Consider the following 25,275-nt stretch of genomic DNA (forward strand, 5'->3'; position numbering starts at 1 on the left):
AGGTTTTTCTTAAAGCACTAATCTACTCTTTAACAAAAATTATAAAAAGGTTAAAAAGAGTCTATAAAAATCTTACCTTATGGTCAGACATTAAAAATTGGATAAATATGTCTACAAGGTTTTATTAAAATTAAGTTTAACATTAATAACACTAATATAAAGGTGAAATTTAGCTTATGGTCAATTTCTTAAAAATTATATAGTTGGTTTATCTTCCACTTTCCTTTCCCTCCAAACTAAGTCTTTCAGCACAGGTACCACCCCTAGAATTTCCAGTAAACCAGCACCAGCCTGAAGATCACCTTCTCATCAAAGGGTGGAAAGAAAAAAACTCGAGCCAGCCTGGGAAGGACCCTACCTTGTGCTGCTAACCCCTGAGACTGCTGTTCGTACAGCAAAAAAGGGATGGACTCATCACACCCGAGTCAAAGTGCCACCCCTCTCCAAAGTCGTGGACCATAGTCCCAGGGGAAAACCCTACCAAACTGAAGATAAAAAAAATTTAACTCTTTCACCTATTCTATTATTCTTTCTTTCCTTGCTCTATTTCTGACCATCTAGTTATTAACATAACCAAGTCAATTTCGCCTCAAACTATTGCTTTTTTTTTTTTTTTTTTTTGAGATGGAGTCGCGCTCTGTCGCCCAGGCTGGAGTGCAATGGCGCAATCTAGGCTCACTGCAAGCTCCGCCTCCCGGGTTCACGCCATTCTCCTGCCTCAGCCTCCCGAGCTGGGACTACAGGCGCCCACCATCATGCCTGGCTAATTTTTTGTATTTTTAGTAGAGATGGGGTTTCACTGTGTTAGCCAGGATGGTCTCACCATGTTAGCCAGGATGGTCTCGATCTCCTGACCTTGTGATCCACCTGCCTCGGCCTACCAAAGTGCTGGGATTACAGGCGTGAGCCATTGCGCCCGGCCCAAACTATTGCATTTAATGCTTGCTTTGTTATATCCTGTTGGGACTTGCAAAGTCAAAAACAGCTCTCTACTTCAGAAAAGTACCTCTGGCCCTGCTGACTCTCGTCAGACTGGGCATTAGTAAATTGGAACCATTTAATCCAAGGAGATTTCAATAAAGACCCCATTGTCAACCAGGAGTCTTGCCCCCGATGTAAAGCTTTTATGCCGTAGTTGGTCCAATGTTTTGTGGACCACTGAAGAGCAAGGATAGACTGCCCCAATCAGTTTTTGTAATTTCCTACAACCATACATTCATTTTACTAAAGGGACAGCTCCCCCTGTCAGCTAAACCAGTGCAACCCTATACAGGCTATTTCAAGCCCCCAAAGTTCTCCCCTTTTCTAAGCCGGTTCCCTTCTTTCAGCCAGTTTTATGGCATGAGGGCTGAGTTTTCAAGAACAGACCCTGCTGGATTCTTTAAAATGCGTTTCATTGATTCCCCCACCGCCTGCACCTGCCTCCAAGCCTTCTCCCAAAATCTCTCACAACAGAACCATTGTTCCTCCTCCATCTAATGACAAGGCCAAGATAGCAATGGTAAAAGTTAAAGACTTAAAACACACTTTGGCAATTGAGACAGGATACCAAGATGTAAATGCCTGGTTGGAATGGATCAAATATTCCGTCCACACATGAAACAAAAGCAATTGTTATGCCTGTGCGCATGGCAGGCCAGAGGACCAGATTGTCCGCTTTCCACTAAGGTGGTCCTCCAGTCGACCAGGCATAGGCTGCATGATACAGCCTGGAGTAATAAGTCATGCCAAGCTCTCTCTCTCTCTGCTATATCCTGAAATCCAGCACCCTGCGGGTCAGTCCCTGAGAGCCATCCAGCCTCCATCATCCACCACTAAGTTCACTCCGTATCTCTTACGACAGGGAGGAAGCTTAGCGTTCCTTGGGGACCTGAAAGGATGCAGGGAGCTGAAGAATCTTCAAAAGCTTATCAATCAGTCAGCCCTTGTTCATCCTCGAGCGGATGTGTGGTGATATTGTGGTGGACCTTTACCGAACACTGCCAAATAACTGGAGTGGCACTTGGGCTTTAGTCCAATTGGCTTTCCCTTTCACCCTGGCATTTCATCCACCAGAGGAAGGAAAAATAAGCATTGTAAAGCAAGAGAAGCCCCTTGTAAGTCTTTCAACTCTTACGTCTGTTTAGTCACCATTAAAGTCCCACAGGGAATACCAGATCAATTTAAAGCCCAAAATCAAATAGCTGCAGGATTTGAGTCAGTATTTTGGTGGGTAACAATTAATAAAAATGTAAATTGGATACACTACATCTATTACAACCAACAGCGATTTATTAACTACACTAGAGATGCTGTTAAAGGAATAGCTGAGCAATTGGGGGCCACTAGCCAGATGGCTTGGGAAAATAGGATAGCCTTAGACATGATATTAGCAGAAAGAGGAGGAGTTTGCATCATAATTAAAACTCAGTGTTACACGTTCATCCAAAACAACGCTACCCCTAATAAAAGTATAACAAAAGCATTGCAAGGTCTGACTGTTCTATCCAATGAGTTAGCTGACCTCTTTACAGGACGGCTAAAAAAAGGTAGCTAGTAAATGGAAAGGAATAATAGCCTCAATTCTTTCTTTTTTTTTTTTTTTTTTTGAGACAGAGTCTCACTCTGTCGCCCAGGCTGGAGTGCAGTGGTGCGATCTCGGCTCACTGCAAGCTCCGCCTCCCAGGTTCATGCCATTCTTCTGCCTCAGCCTCCCGAGTAGCTGGGACTACAGGCACCTGCCACCACGCCTGGCTAATTTTTTGTATTTTTAGTAGAGATGGGGTTTCACCGTGTTAGCCAAGATGGTCTCGATCTCCTGACCTCATGATCTGACCACCTCGGCCTCCCAAAGTGCTGGGATTACAGGCGTGAACCACCACGCCCGGCCATAGCCTCAATTTTTACTTCCCTCGCAGCCATAATAGCTGTACTTATTCTTGTCAGGTGCTGTGTCACACCATGCATCAGTAAATAAATGCAGAGGCTCATAAAAACGGCACTCACTAAAACCTCCCTTAACTGTCCTCCACCTTATGCAGAGAATCTGCTCCTTTTAGAAAAGCAAGCGAAACAACTAAGCCAAAATGTGTTGTTAAAAACAAAAAAAAAAAGTTTGAAAATAAAGCTGTAAGGAAATACAAGGGGAGGGATTGTTAGATGTGAGTTCTAAATTTCTTTTCAAAAAATTAATATGTCAGTGTGTTCAATTCTTTGCCTTCTACTTTTAAACTTTCTCATGACAGACTGGATGAAGAAAATGTGGCACATATACACCATGGAATACTATGCAGCCATAAAAAAGGATGAGTTTGTGCCCTTTGTAGGGACATGGATGCAGCTGGAAACCATCATTCTCAGCAAACTATCGCAAGAACAGAAAACCAAACACCGCATGTTCTCACTCATAGGTGGCAACTGAACAATGAGATCACTTGGACTCGGGAAGGGGGACATCACACACCGGGGCCTATTATGGGGAGGGGGTAGGGGGGAGGCATTGCATTGGGAGTTATACCTGATGTAAATGACGAGTTGATGGGTGCTGACGAGTTGATGGGTGCAGCACACCAACATGGCACAAGTATACATATGTAACAAACCTGCATGTTATGCACATGTACCCTAGAACTTAAAGTGTAATAATAAAAAAATATATTTTGGGGGCTTTGACATTTAGGATAATAAAAAATAAATAAATAAATAAACTTTCTTGTAAGGCAACTTTTTTCCATTACCTGCTCCACCCTGAATCATTCTGATCGCCTGCTCCACCCTACATTCCAATCACCTGCCCCACCCTAACTCATTCCAATTGCCTGCTACCTGCTCTGCCCTGACTCCCACCAAAGCACTCGGTCCGCCATTCTCTTTAAATTTGCCAATCGGGCTGGGCGCGGTGGCTCACGCCTGTAATCCCAGCACTTTGGGAGGCTGAGGTGGGTGGATCACGAGGTCAGGAGATCGAGACCATCCTGGCTAGTATGGTGAAACCCCGTCTCTACTAAAAATACAAAAAATTAGCCGGGCGTGGTGGCAGGTGCCTGTAGTCCCAGCTTGGAGGCTGGGGCAGGAGAGTGACCTGAACCCAGAAGGCAGAGCTTGTAGGGAGCCGAGATCACTCCACTGCACTCCAGCCTGAGTGCCAGAGCAAGACTCCGTCTCAAAAAAATAAAATAAAAAATTAGCCAGTCGGAATTAGTTTAGTCTGTGCAGTCTAACCCTAGCCAATAGGGGAATGACACAGCAGCAGGGGCCACGTGCGTCAGGAATAAGAACCTCTTCCCCTCCCTTGTCCCAGTGTACTCTCACCATTGTTTCATCTGTAAAGGCGCACCCTTCTATAGAGAGGTAACTTGCCTTGCTGAGAACTAAAAAGAAAATTTTATATTCGAGTGGCATTTCTTTTGCGGCACCGAAACTTTATATATAACAAGATTAACAATAATAATAAAATAGAACAATTAACATATCAGTATCACTACTCTTGTGCTTTGGGGGCAATTATTAAGTAAAATAAGGCTGGAACGCAAGCACTGCAATACCACGACCGTCAATCTGATCACCCAAGATGGCTACAAAGTGACTTAACAGGCAGGTAGCACTGACAATGTGAATATGCTGGACAAAGGGGTGACCTTTGAGTCCTGAGACTCAAAGACTGGTGTGCTGAGAGAAAGGCAGCACAATAACACAGGATTTCATCACGCTACTCAGAAAGGTGCACAACTTAAAACTTATGAGTTATTTCTGAAATTTTCTATTTTTATATATATATATATATATATATATTTTTTTTTTTTTTTTTAATTAAGACACAGTCTTGCTCTGTCACCCAGGCTGGAGTGCAGTGGTAATGGTATAGCCTCTGCCTTCTGGACTCAAGGTATCCTCCCACCTCAGCCTCCGAAGTAGTTGGGACTACAAGCATGCACTACCACACCTGGCTAATTTTGTTTGTTTGTTTGTTTTGTATTTTTGGTGGAGACAGGGTTTTGCCATGTTTCTCAGGCTGGTCTGAAATGCCTGAGCTCAAGCTATGTGCCCACCTCGGCCTCCCAAAGTGCTGAGATTATAGGCTTGAGCCACTACACGCAGCCCTACATTTGATATTTTCAAACCGCAGTTGACTACAGGTAACTGAAACCTTGGAAAGCACAAGCGTGGATAAGTGGGGACCACTAAATCACCAGGACTTACTAGATGACTACACATTTACCTATTATTCTTTCACTTAGAGGTCCTTAGGTTAATTGAATATACTCAAAAAATGGTTGAGAAAATAAAGACATTTCTAATCTCAAGAGAACTTTGCCAATGCATTTAAATAAACTGATTTTATCTTATCACATGCTTTACATTTATTTTCTTTCTTTCTTTTTTTTATTTCAGATGGAGTTTTGCTTTTGTTGCCCAGGCTGGAGTGGCGTGATCTTGGCTCACTGCAATCTTTGCCTCCTGGGTTCAAGCGATTCTCCTGCCTCAGCCTCCCGAGCAGCTGGGATTACAGTCATGGACCACCACACCTGACTAATTTTGTATTTTTAGTAGAGATGGGGTTTCTCCATGTTGGTCAGGCTGGTCTTGAACTCCTGACCTCAGGTGATCCACCCGCCTTGGCCTCCCAAAGTGCTGGGATTACAGGTGTGAACCACCACCCCCAGCTTCTTTCTTTCTTTATATGTGTTTTAGAGATGGCCTCTCAGTATGTTGCCCAGGCTGGTCTCAAACTCTTGGCTTCAACCGACCCTTTGAGCCTCCCAAGTAGCTGGGATGACAGGTTTGAGTCATGATACCTAATTTACATTTATTTTTTAAAAACCCATAAAGCTGCAAACTTTACTTATTGAAGTAACGGCAAATCTCTTCCATGACACATAATTGTCAAAGCCAGTCTTTATCAAGTCATATTCTTTTCTGTCAAAAGTCTAACTTTGTTTTCAATTCAAAATAACTTGATTATTATTTGAGGCAAGGTCTTCTCTGTCACCCAGGTCAGTGCAGTGGTGGGATCTCAGCTCAATGCAACCTCCCTCTCCTAGGCTGAAGCAATTCTCCCACCTCAGCCTCCTGAGTAGCTGGGACTACAGGTGTGCACTACCATGCTCGACTAATTTTGCATTTTTTGTAGAGACAGGATCTCACTATGCTGCCCAGGCTGGTCCCAAACTCCTGGGCTCAAGTGATCCTCCTGCCTCAGCCTCCCAAAGTGTTGGGATTACAGGCATGAACCACGGTGTCCAGCCCACAATAACTTATTATACACCTTCTTGAGAATTCTAACAGCATCTGAATTCTAATTCTAACATGGATACATGGATAAGGCTGGGAGCCTTGGCCACGAGCTTGTCTCCTGTTTGAAGTGGTTGCTGCGGCCTCCACGGTTTCTTGTCATTCTGCCTTTGCTTTGGTCTTTCAGGGCTCTCTCGGCAGCAACACATCTGAGTCAAGAGCCAGGCTTTGGAAGAGGTCAAGTCATAAAATTAAAATTGTCACCACTCTCACCGTCTGAATTCAGAATAACCCAGTGTGGGTCAAAATATCCCAAGTGTTTCACACTTAACAGAATATCCACGCGTGTGGAAAAGAGAGAACAACGCTCTTCTGCTGGCGCCGTAGGGAACTCTGGTTAAGGGAGGCTGCGCATACACCGGTATTTCAAATTGTCCCTTAAATGCCGTTAGAAGGTTTTTGACATCCCTTAGGCAATGCACTATTCTAGGCTTAAGGAGGACTGAGAAGTTTGTCTTTTTTTTTGAGACGGAGTCTCACTCTGTTGCCCAGGCTGGAGTAAGGTAGCACTATCTCGGCTTACTACAACCTCCACCTCCCAGGTTCAAGCGATTCTCCTGCCTCAGCTTCCCCAGCAGCTGGAATTACAGGCATGCGCCACCACACCCGGCTAATTTTGTATTTTTAGTAGAGATGGGGGTTTCAACATGTTGTTCAGGCTGGTCTCGAACTCTTAACCTCAGGTGATCCACCCACCTCGGCCTCCCAAAGTGCTGGGATTATAGGCGTGAGCTACCGCTTCTGGAATCTCTTGTTGAGGTCCCGAATCTGTTTTAATCAGTGTTCAGGAATCTAATTCAAATATTCAGAAGTTTGTCTTTGCATAGCAAAGTGGAAGAAGAAACAACGGGATAGGGAAGCAGATCTGTGTTGAAAAGAACACACATGTTAGAATTTGGAAACTGATGCCCTTTGAACTTTCCTGTGTGCGTATGTGTCGCCTGGGAGGGTCGCGCTGCCTTCCCGCTTGGAAGACTGCTGCTCTACTCCGTTGACTTTTATTTTTTCTCAGAACATTCAGCACAACCTCTCCTTACCTTTTTTATTTCTGCTCCTATCATCTGTCTCCCACACTGATTGCAAGAGGCTCAGAAACCAGGACCTGGATGTCTTGTTCCCTGCCACGTCCATGGAGTCTAGGACACTGTCTGGCACACAGCTGATATTCAATAGATAGTTGTCAAATAAAAGAATAAGTAATCGGTGTGGTAGCTCCCTGCTGTTGGTGCCAGTAATAAATGTGTGATCAGGCTCCTTGGCTCTGCTAAAGGAAACAGTTAAATATCCCCAGTAACATCTTCCAGAAACTCCCTCGTGTCTCTCGCCCATCTCCAGAAACTCTAAACAGGCTGCTCCCATGTGAGGAGAGTTCCGCCCTCTCCAATGCCCAATTCCCCCTCGCTAAAGGCAGCTTCGAGGCAAGGGCTCTGGAAATCGGATGCTAACACAAAAGTTGTTTTCTTCCAACTTTATTAACTTTTAAGCCTTTTCCTGTTTTCCTGTCATGGCCAAACCCACCTCTTGGCAGCCACTGAAGTCTGCATATTTGAATTAGATTCCTGAACAGTGATTAAAACAGATTCGGGACCTCAACAGGAGATTCCAAAATACCAACAAGATCCCGACTATTCCAAAGGGATTGCACCCATTGGAGGGAGGCAGAGTAGGGGCTCACCTGAGGGCCTCATGGCCTCCTCTCTGGAGAGGGCACCGTCTGTGCCAGGAATAGAATTCCAGGCTGGGACGGCATGAGACTTGTGGCAGTGGTGGTTTGCTGTCATCACCTCAGCTGGCAGGATGAAGGGAGAAGCTGCTCTCATCAAGCCTCCAGCAGAGCGAGGCTCCTGGGTAGCTGTTACCAGGGACGCGTGGAGACCTTACCACCATCATTTTCACAAGCCCAGTTTCCACCCAGGGAAACTGAGCGAAAGAAAGGCTGGGACTGGGATCTGCAAGTCCACCACCCTTCCAGAGGGCAGGAAGGTAAATACCAGCCTCCCTCCTGCCCTCCCAGACTGTCCCTGAGTGACTTCCCCGTCTCCCACACTGAAACACATTCATTCAGACTATTTTCCAAGCAGAGTACTGAGTCTTCATAATCAAGGGCTCTCTGAACACACCAATGAAAGGAGCTTTCTGTGTGTATTGGTCTGAATTGTAAAAAACAACCTCCCCAATGCTTGTCTGTCCATTAAAACTCAGTATTAATCTTAAAAAAAAAAAACAAAAAACCTACTCCGACTGTGTGCTCCCAGCCCATTAAACACCTTGATGACCATCAGAGACCTGTCTCAAATTTGATGCATGAGTCCAGCCAATTTTTTTTTGTTTTGGATTGAGGGATGGGTACTTCGTAAACGAGCAATGTGTTGTTGTGAAGAAAAATTACCAATGGTCTGAGCGAGTTCCATTTTTGCATTTCTTTGGTGCAGCATGGAGCCCAGCATCAGATGTGGAGTAAATAAAATGGGGTGTCTCACCTTCCCTACAAGGGTCACGTTCACCCCCTTGACCAGGTCGGTGCTCTTGGTTCTCCTGGAGCATGTGGTGCTCACTTTGTACACACGGCCATGTCCAGCAGCCGGGCCCAAGGCTTCCCCAGGATGACATACAACACAGGAGCCTGTTGATCTGCAGAGTTGAATGTTTTCCTTTCTGCTTCATGCAAAAGCCCCATGCTTTTAATAGACCAGTGGAAAACTAAACGTTGCACCTTGTTCCTTGTCCTGAGATGCCGCAGGGCCCCGCCACAGCCACAGAAGATGCAACTGGTGAAGACTCAACCTTTCCCTACCAAGTGAATGGGTAGAGCTGCCCACTGAGGGGTAAACCACATGTGACATCTGTCAGATAAGAGGACAGAGAGAGGTTGACTGGCTCAAGCCAGACTCAGGAGACATCACAGCCAGCAAATCCTGTTTGATCAAACTGAAGTATGAAATGGATGGGACAGGCGCAGTGGCCCAAGCCTGTATTCCCAGCACTCTGGGAGGCTGAGGTAGGCAGATCATGAGGTCAAGAGATCGAGACCATCCTGGCCAACATGGTGAAACCCTGTCTCTACTAAAAATACAAAAATTAGCTGGATGTGGTGGTATGTGCCTGTAGTCCCAGCTACTCGGGAGGCTGAGGCAGGAGAATCTCTTGAACCCAGAAGGTGGAGGTTGCAGTGAGCCGAGATCGCACCACTGCACTCCAGCCTGGCGACAGAGCGAGACTCCGTCTCAATAAATAAATACATAAAAATAAAGTATGAAATGGGTAAAATGTGTCTTCAGCAGCCCCAGGCTTTCTATTTTTGTGCACTTACTCCTTGGCAGTATCCAAGAAACGAATACCCATGGTACCTCATCGAAACATCCTCCTGGGAAAGGGAGAGAACCCCATACACGTCAAGGTCTGCGAGACTGACTGTGCTAACTGTGTGTCCTTCCCAGGTGTACTGGCAGCCTAAAAGGGATCCTTAGCTATCAGTGAGTTTGCAAGGAGGAGGGGAAGTGTACTGAGATTTGGGGAGGTGCTGGCAGGGCTCTCTCAGCAGCCCCCCAAAACACAGAAGTCACTTACTTGTTTCGTCTTTGGCTGATTGTACATTACATGTCATTGACTCCATCTCCAGCCTCAGGCTGGGCTGAGGTTCTTTCATGGTGAAGGTCTTCCGGCAGGCTAAGGAAAATTACAAACTTGACTTTCACAAGTATTTACGGAGCAGTGGTAGAGGCAGAGGCCAGAGACAGAGAGAGAGATAACTCCCAAAGCGAAGCTCCTGGCTTTGGGAGCTTAGGATATCATCAAAGGGGGCAGACAGACAGCACAGCTGGGAACCTTTGGGCTCAATCCTTTAACTACAGTGGGGTGGGGTGAGACAGCCCTATTGTTGGGAAGAGATCCAGTTCCACAGGGTTACAGGGCAGGGGCCTTCAAATGTCAGATACACACAGATTTCCCCAGAAGAATGCCAGCAAGGGTGGGTTCAAGGGGGTCAATTTCCAATGCCTCAATGTTCTTAAGTTTTCTTCTATTTTATAATTTTTCTTTTTGGTAGAGACAGGGTCTTGCTTTGTTGCCCAAGCTGGTCTTGAACTCCTGGTCTCAAGCAATACTCTTGCCTTGGCCTCCCAAAATGCTGGGATTACAGGCATGAACCACTGCCCTGGCTCCTAAATTTTCTTTTCTTCTTTTTTTTTTTTTTTTTTTTTTGAGACGGAGTTTCGCTCTTGTTGCCTGGGCTGGAGTGCAACGGCGCGCTCGGCTCACCGCAACGTCTGCCTCCCAGGTTCAAGTGATTCTCCTGCCTCAGCCTCCCTAGTAGCTGGGATTACAGGCATGTGCCACCACACCTGGCTAATTTTGTATTTTTAGTAGAGACGGGGTTTCTCCATGTTGGTCAGGCTGGTCTCGAACTCCCAATCTCAGGTGATCTGCCTGCCTCAGCCTCCCAAAGTGCTGGGATTACAGGCATGAGCCACTGCGCCCGGCCCTGGCTCCTAAGTTTTCTACTGAAACTTATGGGAGAATGTAGCACCTTCCCAATGACCCATCCCCCATTTACAAACAAACAAACAAACAACAAAAAAAGCAGATTCTTATCCATCCCGTATCTTATTATGGAGCATTTCCTGGGGTGAAAAAAATCTCTTTCGTCCCAGGTTGGCAGCGTGAAACTGTGTTTTTCCTGTGTCATCCAGAAAACCACCAGGATGGCTCATATTAGAAAGGCTAATATTAGTGGCGATGTCAGTTTACAAACGAGGAAGAGACTGTCTCTAGCTGGACCAAAGGTGCCCTCTTCAAACACAGCAGGTTGAGTTTTCTGCCTTCCAAGGCCTGTGTTCACATTTAGCAGGTTTGCAGGGAACGCTGTCCGTTCACATCAGGGAGCCAAGTGCATGCACAATGGGTAAACATACTTGTAACTTACATCCCACGTTCACTTTGGAACGGGGTTTTAGTTAAAATGAGGTGGCATTTGGTTCTTTACATCAGAATGTGAACTATAGGACACAAAGACAGTTCGTACGCAGCCTCTCTTAACTGCTGAAACTGGCTTGAGGTGTGCAGTAGCTTATCAGGAGAGAATGTTTGTAAAGCTGGTCCTCCGTCCAGTCAGAGTTGTAGTGGTCTGGGTTATAAATCAGAATTTTGTTCCCACTCAAACCCTTAAGTGTGTTCCTTTCTCCTGGGCCATAGAGCTGCCTTTGCTATCAGAGATTCAGTTGGGGATATCTCAGCTCTGGAACATTGCATATTGACTTTTAAAGTTATTATTATTATTATTATTATTAGAGTTTATAGAGTAAGGGTCTTGCTCTGTTACCCCAGCAGGAATGCAGTGGCATGATCATAGCTTACTGCAGCCTTGACCTCCTGGGCTCAAGTGATCCTCCCAACTCAGCATCCTAAATAACTGGGATCACAAGTACGTGTCACCACACCTGGCTAATGTTAGTTTTATTTTTTATAGAAGCAGGGTCTTGCTGTGTTGCCCAGGCTGGTCTCAAACTCCTTGCCTCAAGTGATTCTCTTGCCTCTGACTCTCAAAGCACTGGGATCACAGGGGTGAACTACCACGGGTTGGGGGGCTGGTGTCCCATTGTGTGTTGAGAAGCATCTTCCCGGCCAGATCAGCCCAGGCATCTTGGACCAGCTCAGCCAGGTGTTCGCTGGACGATGCAGAGGCCTCGGGAAACACAGATAGCTTGAGGAGACCCTGACGTGTCATCTCCAGCATCCACCAGGGTGGAAGGTCCCAAACTGGCAGCTCTGGTTCAGCTCCTCATTCCACTGTGGATCCCCCCACTTTTGGGGGTCCTCTTGCTTCCTAAAAGCAATTTACAGACGTGCCCAGTCCTGTAAGGCACAGGCACAGTACTAATAAAAGGCTCAACTCCTGCTCTGCAATAGAAACGCACGACCGCACAGCTCCCACCTTGTAGGATCCCAGACAATTTGCACGGTGGCCTCTAAACCCACAGTCCTCAAAGCGCAGACCCAGGACCAGTAGTTTCAGCATCACCTGGGAACTTGTTGGAAATGCAAATTCTTGGACCCCACCCCTTACCTATTGAATCAGCACTTTGGCAGTGGAGCCCAGCAGCCTTGCCTTCCAGGCAAACAAGCCCTCCAGGTGAATCCACTCTCAACCTCACTTGTGTAGGAAATGGGTATCATGTTCCAAAGCCAAGGGTTGTTTTGGGGCTGAACGGAGGTAGTGCATGTTTCTTGGCAGGAAGGTAAAGGCCAGTTTGTAGCAGTTGCTGTTATCTCACCAGTAATGCATCATGGTTCACTGCTTTCCGAGCTCAAGCTGTTTGCCAAGAATGGAGGCATATACTATCCTTTCCCTCTTCCCCTCAGCTGGGCGGGGTCTCATGCTTCCAGATCCCCTGTGTTTCACTTGAGCTCCTTTAGCTAACCAAGTCTCACTGCTCATATTCCTTCTGTCGTGACCTGCTCGCTCTATCTGGTATCCAGGAGGGCAACTTCTTTCTTACCTCTGGTCTTCAGGTTCCCCCTCCCAAGACCCAGCCTCTCTCCCTAGATTTTCAGACCAACAGCACCCAGACCGATCCACAAACTCCTTCATCCTGTCCCCTCTCCCCACCCTAGGACCCCCAGCTGAATGCAATTCCTTATTACCGCCCACTCCTCCACCCTGATCAAAAGGTCATGTGACCAACCTTCTAGATTCTAGACACATCCAGGGGTGCGGGATAGAAGGCAGGTGCCCTTGAATCGTGACCTAGCCTCAGCATCCCTCTAAATTAGTTGCATGTAACCCAATCTCCCCCACCTAGGTTTCATTGTGTTTCAATCTTTTTTTTTTTTTTTTTGAGATGGAGTGTGGCTCTGTTGCCCAGGGTGGAGTGCAGTGGTGGGATCTCAGCTCACTGCAAGCTCCGCCTCCCGGGGTCACGCCATTCTCCTGCCTCAGCCTCCCGAGTAGCTGGGACTACAGGCGCCCGCCACCTCGCCCGGCTAGTTTTTTTGTATTTTTTTAGTAGAGACGGGGTTTCACCGTGTTAGCCAGGATGGTCTCGATCTCCTGACCTCGTGATCCGCCCATCTCGGCCTCCCAAAGTGCTGGGATTACAGGCCTGAGCCACCGCGCCCGGCCGTGTTTCAATCTTTTAAATAAAGCAGGCCATCTTTCTTTCTGAGTGTGACCTTGGAGTTACACATACGCAAAATAGATTTGCATCTATTCTTCATCTAACAGGCTCAACAGACAATGCACAGTTCCTCCTGTCAACAGACATTATTGACACTAGAGTCATAAAATGCATCTCCAAGATGGGGAAGTCAGTTCAAGAAAGATTATCTGTATCACTAGTTTTCTCCTTCCATTTCCAACCCCTTGGCTCTAGGGGTGTTGCCCCCACCCCTCATCTTCTTGGTTCAGGGGCTCAGCTCCTGTTTGTAGCCTCAGGACAAAATGTTACCAGGGAGATCTTTAGAAATGCAGAATCTCTCACTACCCCACAACGGAATTGCACCTGCATAACCAGCGCCCCAGGTAGATCCGGCTGAGAAGCTATGATGAAGGGTAAGGTTTACCAAATGTTCCTGGGGACAAGTTCTCCTGCGACACTGGTTTAAACTAGGAATTCCCAAAAGGTCTGATTAATGAGTTTGGAGTGGAATCCAGGAAACTGGGTATTTAAAACAATCTCTCCTGCGATTCTTAGATAGTAAATTTATAATGGGGAGGAGTCAAAGATAAGCATCTGAAAACAATTTTCACCCAGTGTGGCGCTTCGAGACAGCGTTACGTTCTTTTGTTGAAAGGAATTTGTGGCATCTGGGAGTGGAGCAGAGACCACTTCCCAAACTCCTGTTCTTCTTATTTATTTATTTTTTTTAATTCCAACAATTCAGAAGGAATTAAAGTAAAAGACGTAAGTTCTCCGGTTGCTGATATCTGGTACCTGAGATCAAGGCAAGATTGCTTAAACCAGTAAAGTGAGGATTATGGGGGCAAACTCAGGAATAAAGAGGGTGAGCTCGGCCTGGAAGGGGACACAGGTTTGGCGACCAGATGGGTCACCAATTGGCCCGGCCTAATCCAACTGCGCACGCCGGTGGGCCACAGCATCGCAGGGCTGGATCTCCGGGTCGGGAGAGGCGGATGGAATTCAGCCTCTGTTTCAAAACTGCCAAAGCCACCCGCTCTGCCAAACTCCCCCACCAGCCAGCTCTGGGACAGCCCTCCGGAGCCCACCCGCTCCCGTCCCCGGGACAAGGGCGCAATTGACCAGCGCGGGCAGCCTCCGGCCCACCCAGATGACGGCCAACTTTTTTTTTTTTTTAAGCCATCAAATTCAATATTTACAGGCACAACCCCATGCTTGGTTCTAAAACTACTGGCCACTCAAGGAACAGTTTACTTCTCACTTCTGCCCATAATAAGAAAAACAGACTTGTGCCTTGCTCTTAAAAGAAAAAAAAAAAGAATAATAAATATAGGTTTTTAAAAATTTATATATAATTTTTTAAACCCCGTTTGTTGCATGTGGTCCCTTTCCCTCCTGTTGCTGAACAGAAGAAAAGCCTATTTTGCCAGGGCCCACAGTCCTGGCGGCCCCCGCAGCTGCGGTCCTGTAACTTTAAACCTGGCCTGAGATCATCGTTTTGGCGCCGGCCAAACAGAGCCCGAGGGCGGGCCTAGCGCGCCCGGACGGAGACCACCTTGCGGCCGACCCCGCTCCCCCGCCTCCTCGGGAGAGATAAATGCTGACTCCGCTCGGAAAAGTTCTCAACTGCAAAGTTTGCTGTCCGGCTGCCTGGGGTCTGGGAAGCTCGGGCACCCTCCCGCGCCGGGGCTCCTGCTTCCACCGCTCCGGCCCCCACCGTCGCGCTCCTCCAGGCTGGGCCTGTGGCCGCGGCGCTTTTTAATCTTCCCCCAGCGCAGAAACTTGCTGCTCGGCCCCTAGGAGAGCAACTCAACGGGAACGATGTGGAAGGTGTCAGCTCTGCTCTTCGTTTTGGGAAGCGCATCGCTCTGGGTCCTGGCAGAAGGAGGTAAGACCCAGCGCAAGTGGCTTCCTGCGGTCGCTGATGGGGACGAGCGAGCAGAGACTTGCTGGAATGCCCGGGCCTGGTATTATTCGAGGTTGTCCAGGGGAGCGCGGGGGAGCTGAGGGTGTGTGCGTGCCAGGCGGCTCAGCGCCGGAGGAGGAGAGGCAGCGGCTTAGCCGGTGCCAGGTCCCAAAGACGCAGCTGCGCGGGTGTGCAGGGAGGAGCCCCGGAATCCACAGGCTGCGAGGTGGGCAGCAGAGGGGGCCTCCCTCCGAGTCGGCAGCGCCAGAGAGATCGGGTGGAAGGTTCACAGTAGGCAGCCCCGCTTGCTGGCAGCAGTGCCTGGGTTTCCTTACCATAGGGCGGTGTGTTGGAGGAATACGCACGCCTCGGGAGAAGCTGGCCCCATAGAATCGGGAGGGACGTTCAGGAGGGCTGGGGCCAAGAGGAGGGTTCCCCTCTCTGCGGTGGCCCTGGTCCCCCTTGAGACTACCTAGTCTGGTGCCCTGCCTGTTGGACGCCCTCAGCACCCCATCACTGGACTGGAAGAGGCCTCCTTTATCCTCCTTAGAGAGGATGGTGTGTGTGGAAAGGATCCAAGTGGAGGCTTCCGAGCGGTATGAGTGCATGAAGATTGTTACACGTTATGAACGTTGAGGTTTAAGTGGGTTTGAGCCACGTGTTCATCTTGGGCAACAAGTACAGTGGCTGAATGCCTGTTGCTGACTCCTTAGGCTTTAAATGTATTGGGTCCCATGTTGGGGTGGGGGCGTCCACAGCTTCTATTCTCCTTTGTCCGCTCCTGGAGCCTTACCTCTTCCTGCTGGGTTGCTGTGTTGGTGGTCTCCGTTGACATCTGTCAACATTTTGTTTCTTTTCTTGGGTTTTTATTTTTATGTTTCCTCAATAGAACACATGTTCCGAAGGACGCAGCTTACATCCAGCCTTGATTCCCCACAGCCGAAACAATGCCTGGCACATAGTAGTTGCTCACTAAATGTTGGTTGAAGGAATTGTAAGCTAATTCGTGATCTTTGGGGCTGGAGGTTGCTGAGCTGTGCTGTGAAAAGTAAACATTTTCCAAAAATTGAGGATCAACGTAGGCCTAGGCCCAGAGGAATACTTTTGGAGAGGGAGTGGTTTGCAGGAGGGGTGCTCCTAACCTGGGCTCCTACAGTTGTCCACACAGACAAAAATACCCAATCTCAGGGAAATGATAGAGTGTACTGCTCTGTGCTGGGCTGTCTGCTTCAAAGGGACAGAGCAACTCTTTTTATAGGGGCCATGGGTTATTCGTGGCAGTCCTATCTTTGGAACTTCTCTTTCCACTGGAATATATACAGTTCTGTATTTTCAGTTACATTTCCTTTCTGGCGAGACAATGTGCAAATGACACCGTTTTGTGCTCACCAGGGCAAAGTGAGGGAGTGCCCTCACTTCAGCATCTCAGCCCTGCTAAAGAAAAAGCGGCTGGGTAACATCCTTTGTTTTTGCCCAGGGAAGCTTTAGCTGTGATTCTCTTCAGCCAGCTCCTGAATGTCGAAGGTACTCCTAAAAGATGGCATTAAAACCGAAAAACCATCGTTGGTGCTGGAAACTCCACTACTAAAGAAAGAAGTGGTATGGGGGGCTGGCTGAGTGAGGGTGGGTGCTGAGTTGCCTGGCTGCCAGAGGAGCAGAGGCCCAGCAGGCTTTTTGTCTGAGAATAATGAGCGAGGCGACTTGAATATGGATGAATAACATTACTGAGGGAGGCTATAGTTGGCTTTTGTTGGGGAGCTGGGCTGGGGGGTAATTACGGTGATGAATTTTATGATCCTTTTCATAAGATCCTGCGCCCTACTGGCTTTCCCTCCTCCAGCGTTATAATCTGGTTCAGTTTTATAATCTGGTCCCATGTGTCATCTCTTTGGGTGTTAGTGGATTCAAAGGAGGTCTGTTGTCCACACATCTGGTGCTTTCTTCCTTTGTCAGGCCCCACCCTCATGCTGAACTTTCATCGGGAAGGCACGTTTTCGGGGCCTCTTCGTTGGACAGTTTATTTTGTGAGATTCTGCAAGCTGCTGCTCGCTGCTAACCCACATGGGCTTTTCCGGGACCAATCCACCCAGGATTAATCATGCGGCCAACAAATTTCCCTGTGATTTCCCCGAAACGCTTGCCAGTTTGGAGGCCCTGAAATCCTCATGAGTTGTTAAGAGTTTTTGTTGCACTGAAGGCACTTAATAAAGATCAGGTCTGTTAGAGGCTTTGTGAGGGCGGTCTCTGCATTGCACTGGTGTATAAGATCCAAAATAGCATTGAATATAGAAAAGCACAATTTAAAAAGTGTGTCCAGGCATGAGAAGACTGAGTCTGGACGTGGCCGAAGGAACTAAACCCCTGACTTTCTTTGGCTTCTGTAAAATGAGCAGCACCCGAGGGACTCTACACTGTAGAATTATAAGGACCCCAAGCCTTGGCGTGACAGTGGAGGGTCAGACCAAGAAAAAAGGACAAGACCATCCTTCCATTCCCATCGCCCGCCACGTGCTAGGAATGTTTCTAGCTACCTCTTTGGATCCTTGTAACACCTGTAAATTACATGCTCTTATCTTGGAATATACCAGAACTGGGTTTGAAAAATAGGTCTAACTTCAAACCTCAAGCTATTTTTACTACACTACTCTGCCATTAAAAAAAAAAAAAGAGAGAGAGAGAAAAGAAGAGCTGGGCACAGTGGCTCACGCCTGTAATCCTAGCACTTTAGGAGGCCGAGGCGGGCGGATCATGAAGGAGTTTGAGACCAGCCTGGCCAATATGGTGAAACCCCATCTTTACTAAAAATACAAAAATTAGCTGGGCATGGTGGTGTGCGCCTGTAGTCCCAGCTACAGGCTGAGGCAGAAGAATTGCTTGAACCCGGGAGGCAGAGGTTGCAGTGAGCAGAGGTTGCAGTGAGCCACTGCACTCCAGCCTGGCAACAGAGCAAGACTTCGTCTCAAAAAAATAAATAAATAAACAAAAAATAAAGAGGTTGAGCTTGAAATTAAAGGTTAACCTCACTTTAAGCCCCTTAAACATAAAAACAAAATTTTCTAAAGATACGAAAATTCTTTCCCATTAAATGTTCTCCATAATATCCTTTTAAGAATGAAATTGTCACAATACATTAAAATAGGATTGATTTATTCATTCTGCAAATAGTTATTAAGCGTTTCCTGAGTTCTTGGTGTGTTACTAGATGCAGAATTTGAACTACATGCACTTTTGAGAGAGGCACACCTCACATTCTAAAGTGTGCCCTGCAGTCCTCACCAGCAAGGCAATGAATGTGCACTTTTAAATTCCATCGGCTTATCTGAATATTTGTCATATTTCTGGCTTTGGAGAGCAGGCATGCCAGGTTATAACTTGTGGAAATACGACGGGGGGAGGAGGAGGGAGCAAGAACTGAACTACTCAGGATTACCCTGGTGAAATTCATTTGACGAATCTGAATCGAACCTGTAGGGCTCTTCCAGGAGGCCTTGCCACTCTTGATGCCCCAAAACCTCTCAGGGAAATACCCGGTGTGCACGTTTTATTGAAGAGAATCAACTGATGGAGGGTGCTGGACACTTCCAAGTGGACAGTTATTGTGATGAGTCTTAGGATTCTCATTTGCTGGGCAAGAGATAAAGCTCCGTGATTAGGCATTTTATACAGGGGCTGTGAGCTAGAGCCCCGGTAGGGAATAACTGGAATTCTGCCAGTTCCATCCAAGGCAGGAAAACAAGGTGACCGTTTCCTTCCCACATGTCTAACCCCAGCGCCCGTCCACCAGCCTGTTGGCAGCCAGCCAGTTGATGGCAGGCTCCCCTGAGTGTCGGCCGAAAGAGGTAGGAGGGCTCACCCTCCTTTTCATCTGGCTGAGTGTCTTTGCCTTGAGAATTGCTCAAAGATGGATTTGTCCTTTGAGGGGAATCAAGCTAAGTCCAGGGGGAAGTACGCAGGTATGGCCAACTCGTTCATGTAGTTTTTTGAGGAGCTGAAAGCTGACATTGTGAGGCAATGCTAAATTTAATGAACCAGTTCCCCCCCTCCCCACCAAACACACACACACATCCGGAAAAAGATGTGCTCTTGACCCCTGTCCAGAGGGGCCGGGCCACAAAGTGTCCCAGGCAGTAGAGGGAGACCAACCCTGAGCCACTGGGGTAATAATCACCATTGTTAATATTTGCACATGTACAAATGCCAGTCATGCAGAGTGTAAATGGGAAGCAGGAAAGGGGCATGCGAGAATATTTTTAACATGTTGATGAGAACAGGGCACTTCCCACAGTTCATCAGGGTGTCTCCATCCAGGAGAACACAACACAACTTGTATTTAAAAAGCTGCGATACAGCAAATATTGTCCTGCCCAAAAGAGAAGGGAATCCATTTGCCTTAGAAGAGGAGAAGAAAGAGAATTTGCTGATGTTTAAACCTTCCCTGCCCAAAGAATTAACTGATTTAACAAATATTTATTATTATATCTATAATTATATATACATTCACATGTAAATATATAATATATAAATATACAATTATATAAATTCATATACGTAAATGTATATAATTATGTAAAAATTCATATGTAAATACATATATAATTATATATAAATTCACATATAAATATATATCAATTCATATATAAAAATATATATGTATATGTATATTTTTGAGACAGGGTCTCACTCTGTCACCCAGGCTGGAGTCCAGTAGCACTATCTTGGCTCACTGCAGCATTGACCTCCCGGGCTCAAGCGATCTTCCCACCTCAGCCTCCTGAGTAGCTGGGACCACAGGTGTGCACCACCATACCCGACTGTTTTTGTATTTTTAGTAGAGATGGAGTTTCACCATGTTGCCCAGGCTGGTCTCAAACTCCTGAACCTGCCTTGGCCTCAAAGAGTGCCAGGATTACAGTTGTGAGCCACCACACCCAGCCAGCAAATATTTATTGAATAGCTACAGTGTAAATCAGGCAGTGGGGAACAAGGCAAACCCTAACCCTGCTTATAGTAGGGAAGGTGTCATGTGTGGTGTCTGGGGGTATTCTGATCTCAGTCAAGGTGGTTCTATGATGAATCAGAGATCTCTGCTTTGTCACAGTCTGGAAATTTATTCCACCTAATAGCTCCATCCTTTGCTTTTGTTGTAAATACAAAAAATAGCATCTTGGAGGTATCTGATTCCTGAGAAGGGCATGCCTTGGACAACAAATATGCATACAAAGCGTTTGAAAACAATTTCCTGTTCTAAATAAACTATTTGGTTTTCTGGCCTCTTATGAGCTTGGCTAATGGGAAAGTTTGTTCTGAGCTAAATCTCCCCATAAGATTAAATGTGAATCTGTAAAGCTAAGGGATCTAGATTCTGAATGGCTGATGTTAATAGCACTAACAATATAATAACAGCTAGCGCTTAGTGTGTGTGAACCCCTTTCTAAGCCCTGTTTCATTCAGTCCTCACAACAGACTACTCGGCTGGAGCTTCTTGTATTTTATAGAGGAATTAAGAGACTCAGTGAGGTTCAGTAGCCCACACAGAGACACGGAGCTTGTAAATGGCAGCAGTGAGATGTAAACCCAGGCTGCTCAACCCTAGAGCCCACACCCCTAACCATTTAGTTGCACAATCAGCTATGCTTGGAATAGCTTGAATCCGTGCCACTGAGGACACCCAGAAAAGTGAGAGGTTGATTCCTTCCAGTACTTACTACCTTACAGCAGCAAACCACTTGAATTGATTGAATGATTGATTGATTGATTGAGATGGAGTCTTGTTCTGTCGCCCAGGCTAGAGTTGTGATCCCAGCTCACTACAACCTCTGCCCCCCAGGTTCCAGCAATTCTCTTGCCTCAGCCTCCCTAGTAGCTGGGATTACAGGCATGTGCCACCACATCTGGCTAATTTTTGTATGTTTAGTAGAGATGGGGTTTCATCATGTTGGCCAGGCTGTCCTTGAACTCCTGACCTCAAGTGATCTACCCGCCTCAGCCTCCCAAAGTGCTGGAATTACAGGCATGAGCTACTGCGCCCGACCACCACTTGTTATTTTTACAAACATTTTTTTTCCGGCTTGTATTAACTTTGTTTGTTGCATACATAATGCTGATGATGAGTATACTCAATGCTGGGAGTACCGAATCAAGGATGCTGTCCCTCTCCCCTTAAGCATTTACAGAGCACACACATTAAGTTAGAGAGGAAGCATACACTGTGATTGCAGCTTGCAGAGAGAGGCAAGACGGGTGTGTGCTTTCTACACATGTAGAAAGAACATACAAGGCAACAGATAAAGTCGTGTCCTGCATGGCACATGCTGTTGTCTGTTGCTAGGGATTTAGAGATAAGAGAGAATCTTGGAGTTGGGAGGAGCTGGAAAAAGCCTTGTGGGGAAGATGCGACTTGACTTTGGCTGTGAAAAATGGTGGGGTTGGTTGGACCAGGTGGCAGGGACAGTTGGTCTAGGCAGAAGAAACAGCTTGAGCAAATGCGTGGAAATTAGATCGGTCCGGGTTTTTTGTGGGAAGAGTCGTGGGCATTGAGGGCTGGCAAGAGTGGTGAAGGCTGAGAGTTAGGAGAGTTGAGTTGGGCAACGGCAGGAAATTGGGGAGACAGATGAGTCCATGCTGAGTGGAAGGGCGGATCTTTTTCTGTAGGCAGAAATAGAGAATGGGAGTGGCTCATGAATGCTGGTTGTCAGAAGATAATTAGTGAGGAAGGAGCCATAGGAGACTGAATCTAGTTTGTGAGACCAGTCTAGGGGCAGGTGCGATGGTGGGGGGTGGGGGTCAGGAGGTAAAGAGGCAAAATGTGGCGACAACAGAAAGTGGGGATAAGACCAAATTTATTTTCTTTTCTTTTTCTTTTCCCTCCCTTCCCCTCCCCTCCCCTCCCCTCCCCTCCCCGAGATGGAGGCTCACTCTGTTGCCCAGGCTGGAATGCAATGGCACGATCTTGGCTCACTGCAACCTCTGCCTCCCAGGTTCAAGCGATTCTCCTGCCTCAGCCTCCTGAGTAGCTGGGATTACAGGCACCCGCCACCACACCGGCTAATTTTTGTATTTTTAGTAGAGACGGGGTTTTATCATATTGGTCAGGCTGGTCTCGAACTCCTGACCTCGTGATCTGCCCACTTCAGCCTCCCAAAGTGCTGGGATTACAGGCATAAGCCACTGCTCCCAGTGAGACCAAATTTCTAGGAATAAGAGCCAGCAAGACTTACAGTTCAGCATTTCCTGACTTGTTACTAGTCACCTCTTCGAGCACTCATGATTATATTCACACGTTTAAATTGATATTAATTCATATACCATAAAATTAATCCATTTAAAGCAAACAATTCAGTAGTCTTCAGTGTAGTCACAGAGTTACTCAACCATCACCACTATCAATTTTAGAACATTTTCTTTTTCTTTTTCTTTCTTTCTTTTTTTTTTTTGAGAGAGTCTTGCTCTGTTGCCCAGGCTGGAGTGCTGTGGCGTAATCTTGGCTCACTGCAAGCTCCGCCTCCCAGGTTCACGCCATTCTCCTGCTTCAGCCTCCAGAGTAGCTGGGACTACAGGCGCCTGCCACCACGCCCAGCTAATTTTTCTGTACTTTTAGTAGAGATGGGGTTTCATCGTGTTGGCCAGGATGGTCTTGATCTCCTGACCTCGTGATCCGCCAGCCTCGGCCTCCCAAAGTGCTGGGATTACAGGCGTGAGCCACCGCGCCGGACCAATTTTAGAACATTTTCATCACTCCCCTTTCCCGAAAGCGCCAAACCATCAGCAGTCATTCCCATTTCCTTCTCACCCTAGACCCTGACCACCATCGATCTACTTTCTGTCTCTATGGATTTGCTTATTCTAGATATTTCTTATCACTGGAATCATGCAACATGTGACCTTTTGTGCCTGGCTTCGTTTACTTAGCATGATGCTTACAAGGTTCATCCATGTTATATAGCATGCACTAGAATTTCGTTCTTTTTAAAAATATTTTTTAGAGATGAGGTCTTGCTCTGTCACCCCGGCTGAATAGCGGTGGCACAATCATAGCTCACTACAGCCTCAGATTCCTGGGCTGAAGCCATCCTTCTGCCTCCGTCTCCCAAGTAGCTGGGACTACAGGCTCATGCCACCACACCAAGTTTGTTCAACTTTTTGAGGAACTGACATTCTGTTTTCCAAAGTGGCTGCGCTATTTACAGTTCCACCAACAATGCATGGTGTTCTGGTTTCTCCATATCCTCACCAACACTGTTTTCTTCCTCTGTGTGTGTGTTTACGTTGTAGCCATTCTACTGCATATGAAATGACATCTCGTAGTTTCAGTTTGCATTTTCCTAATGATTAGTGATGCTGAGCATCTTTGTATGCACTTCTTAGCCAATTGTATATCTTTGGAGATATGTTTGTTTAAATCCTTTGCTCACTAAAGTTGGGTTGCCTTTATGTTGTCGATTGAAAGCCTCCTTTATATATTCTAGATATTAAACCCTTAAATATATGAATTGCAGACCTTTCTCCCATCCTATGGACTGGGTTCTCTTTTCAATTTCTTGATAGCGACCATTGAGTAACGTTTAAAATTTTGGTGAAGTTAAACGTGTCTGTTTTTTTGCTTGTCCTGTTGGCGGTGCGTCATCTAGGAAGGTATTGCCTAGTCCAAGCTTACAGGGGTTTGCTTTTATAGTTTTAGCTCTGATATTTGGGTCTTTGATTCATTTAGAGTTCATTTTTGTGTGGGCCATGAAGTAGAGGCCCAACTCCATTCTTTTGCATGTGGGTATTGAGTTGTCAAGGTACCATTTGTTGAAAAGATGGTATTTTTTTTCTTTTTTTTTTTCTTTGAGACAGAGTTTCGCTTCTGTTGCCTAGGCTGGAGTGCAATGGCACGGTCTCGGCTCACCGCAACCTCCACTTCCCGGGTTCAAGCGATTCTCCTGCCTCAGCCTCCAAGTAGCTGGGATTACAGGCATGCACCACCACACCTGGCTAATTTTTGTATTTTTTAGTAGAGTTGGGGTTTCTCCATGTTGGTCAGGCTAGTCTCAAACTCCCGACCTCAGGTGATCTGCCCGCCTCTGCCTCCCAAAGTGCTGGGATTACAGGCATGAGCCACCGCGCCTGGTCAAAAAGGTGATTCTTTCTTCACGGAAGAATCTTGGCACCTCTGTCAAAAATCAATTACCCACAAATGTATAGGTTTAATTCTGGATTAAATTGATCTATATGTCTATGCTTCTCCCAGTAGCACCGTCTTGATTACTGCAGCTTTATAGTGAGTTTTGAAATGGAAGTATGAGTCTACTTTGTCTTTACCAAGATTGCTTTGGTGAGTCTCCTCTCTATTTTAATTATTTGTGTACATATCTTGTCCCTTAGAGAAGAGAGTGCTTAAAAGAGCACATGGTAGGTACATAGTAAACATTTGGCAGGAAGAAGAGGGAGGAAACAGGATAGACGCATAGGAATGACAGAAAGCAGATAATAGAAGCATAAAAAATCAGGAGAGATGAGAGATTAGGAACCAACTTGGTAAGGAAAAGGCATTTATATGCCTGGCTCTAGATATGGTGAGTTTGAGGTAAATAGTAAGACATCCAAATTGATGTATCTGATGAATACCTGGGAAGATAGTCATCTAAAGAGTGTCAGAGCTAAGCCCTGGAGATGAAGTTTGCTGCCTGAATTTCCCGCTACATAAGAACAAAGGGAGAAAAATGGCAAGGGAAGAACAGAAGAGATCCTCTTAGCCAAAAACAACTACTTTCTAAAAATCTACCAAAGTACACTTCAAGGTCCTAAACCAGGCTTGGGATCGAGGCCAAGGGATGCTAGTGGAAACGGCCACATTCTCTACATTCCTGCAGGCCTCGTCCTCCTGGGCTCACAGCTGGGCTGTCTGAGCTGCGTGGGGTGGACGGTGAGGTCAGATGCAAAGGGGCTTCTTGTGTCACTCTTGCAAAATCAGGGCCTGCTCAGCTG

The 25,275-nt window shown here is 46.7% G+C and overlaps 2 protein-coding genes across 4 annotated transcripts in view; one reads left to right on the forward strand and one right to left on the reverse strand.

The window, feature by feature from the left end:
- DHRS3 (dehydrogenase/reductase 3) overlaps positions 1 to 25,275 on the reverse strand; it is a 1,035,619-nt gene that overhangs the window by 517,849 nt on the left and 492,495 nt on the right. The window lies entirely within an intron of this gene.
- PDPN (podoplanin) overlaps positions 14,662 to 25,275 on the forward strand; it is a 36,858-nt gene continuing 26,244 nt past the window's right edge. For 2 of the 3 annotated variants that reach the window (XM_050789181.1, XM_050789192.1), the window contains exon 1: positions 14,662 to 15,291. In XM_050789181.1, coding sequence (XP_050645138.1) covers positions 15,225 to 15,291 — 67 coding nt within the window. In that variant the 5' untranslated portion in view covers positions 14,662 to 15,224. Of the gene's footprint in view, positions 15,292 to 15,454; positions 15,536 to 25,275 lie in introns of those variants that run through there. The other variant, XM_050789198.1, reaches the window with a different exon arrangement.

The sequence above is a fragment of the Macaca thibetana genome, chromosome 1 (genome assembly GCF_024542745.1).
Source record: "Macaca thibetana thibetana isolate TM-01 chromosome 1, ASM2454274v1, whole genome shotgun sequence".
NCBI classification, from domain to species: Eukaryota; Metazoa; Chordata; class Mammalia; order Primates; family Cercopithecidae; genus Macaca; species Macaca thibetana.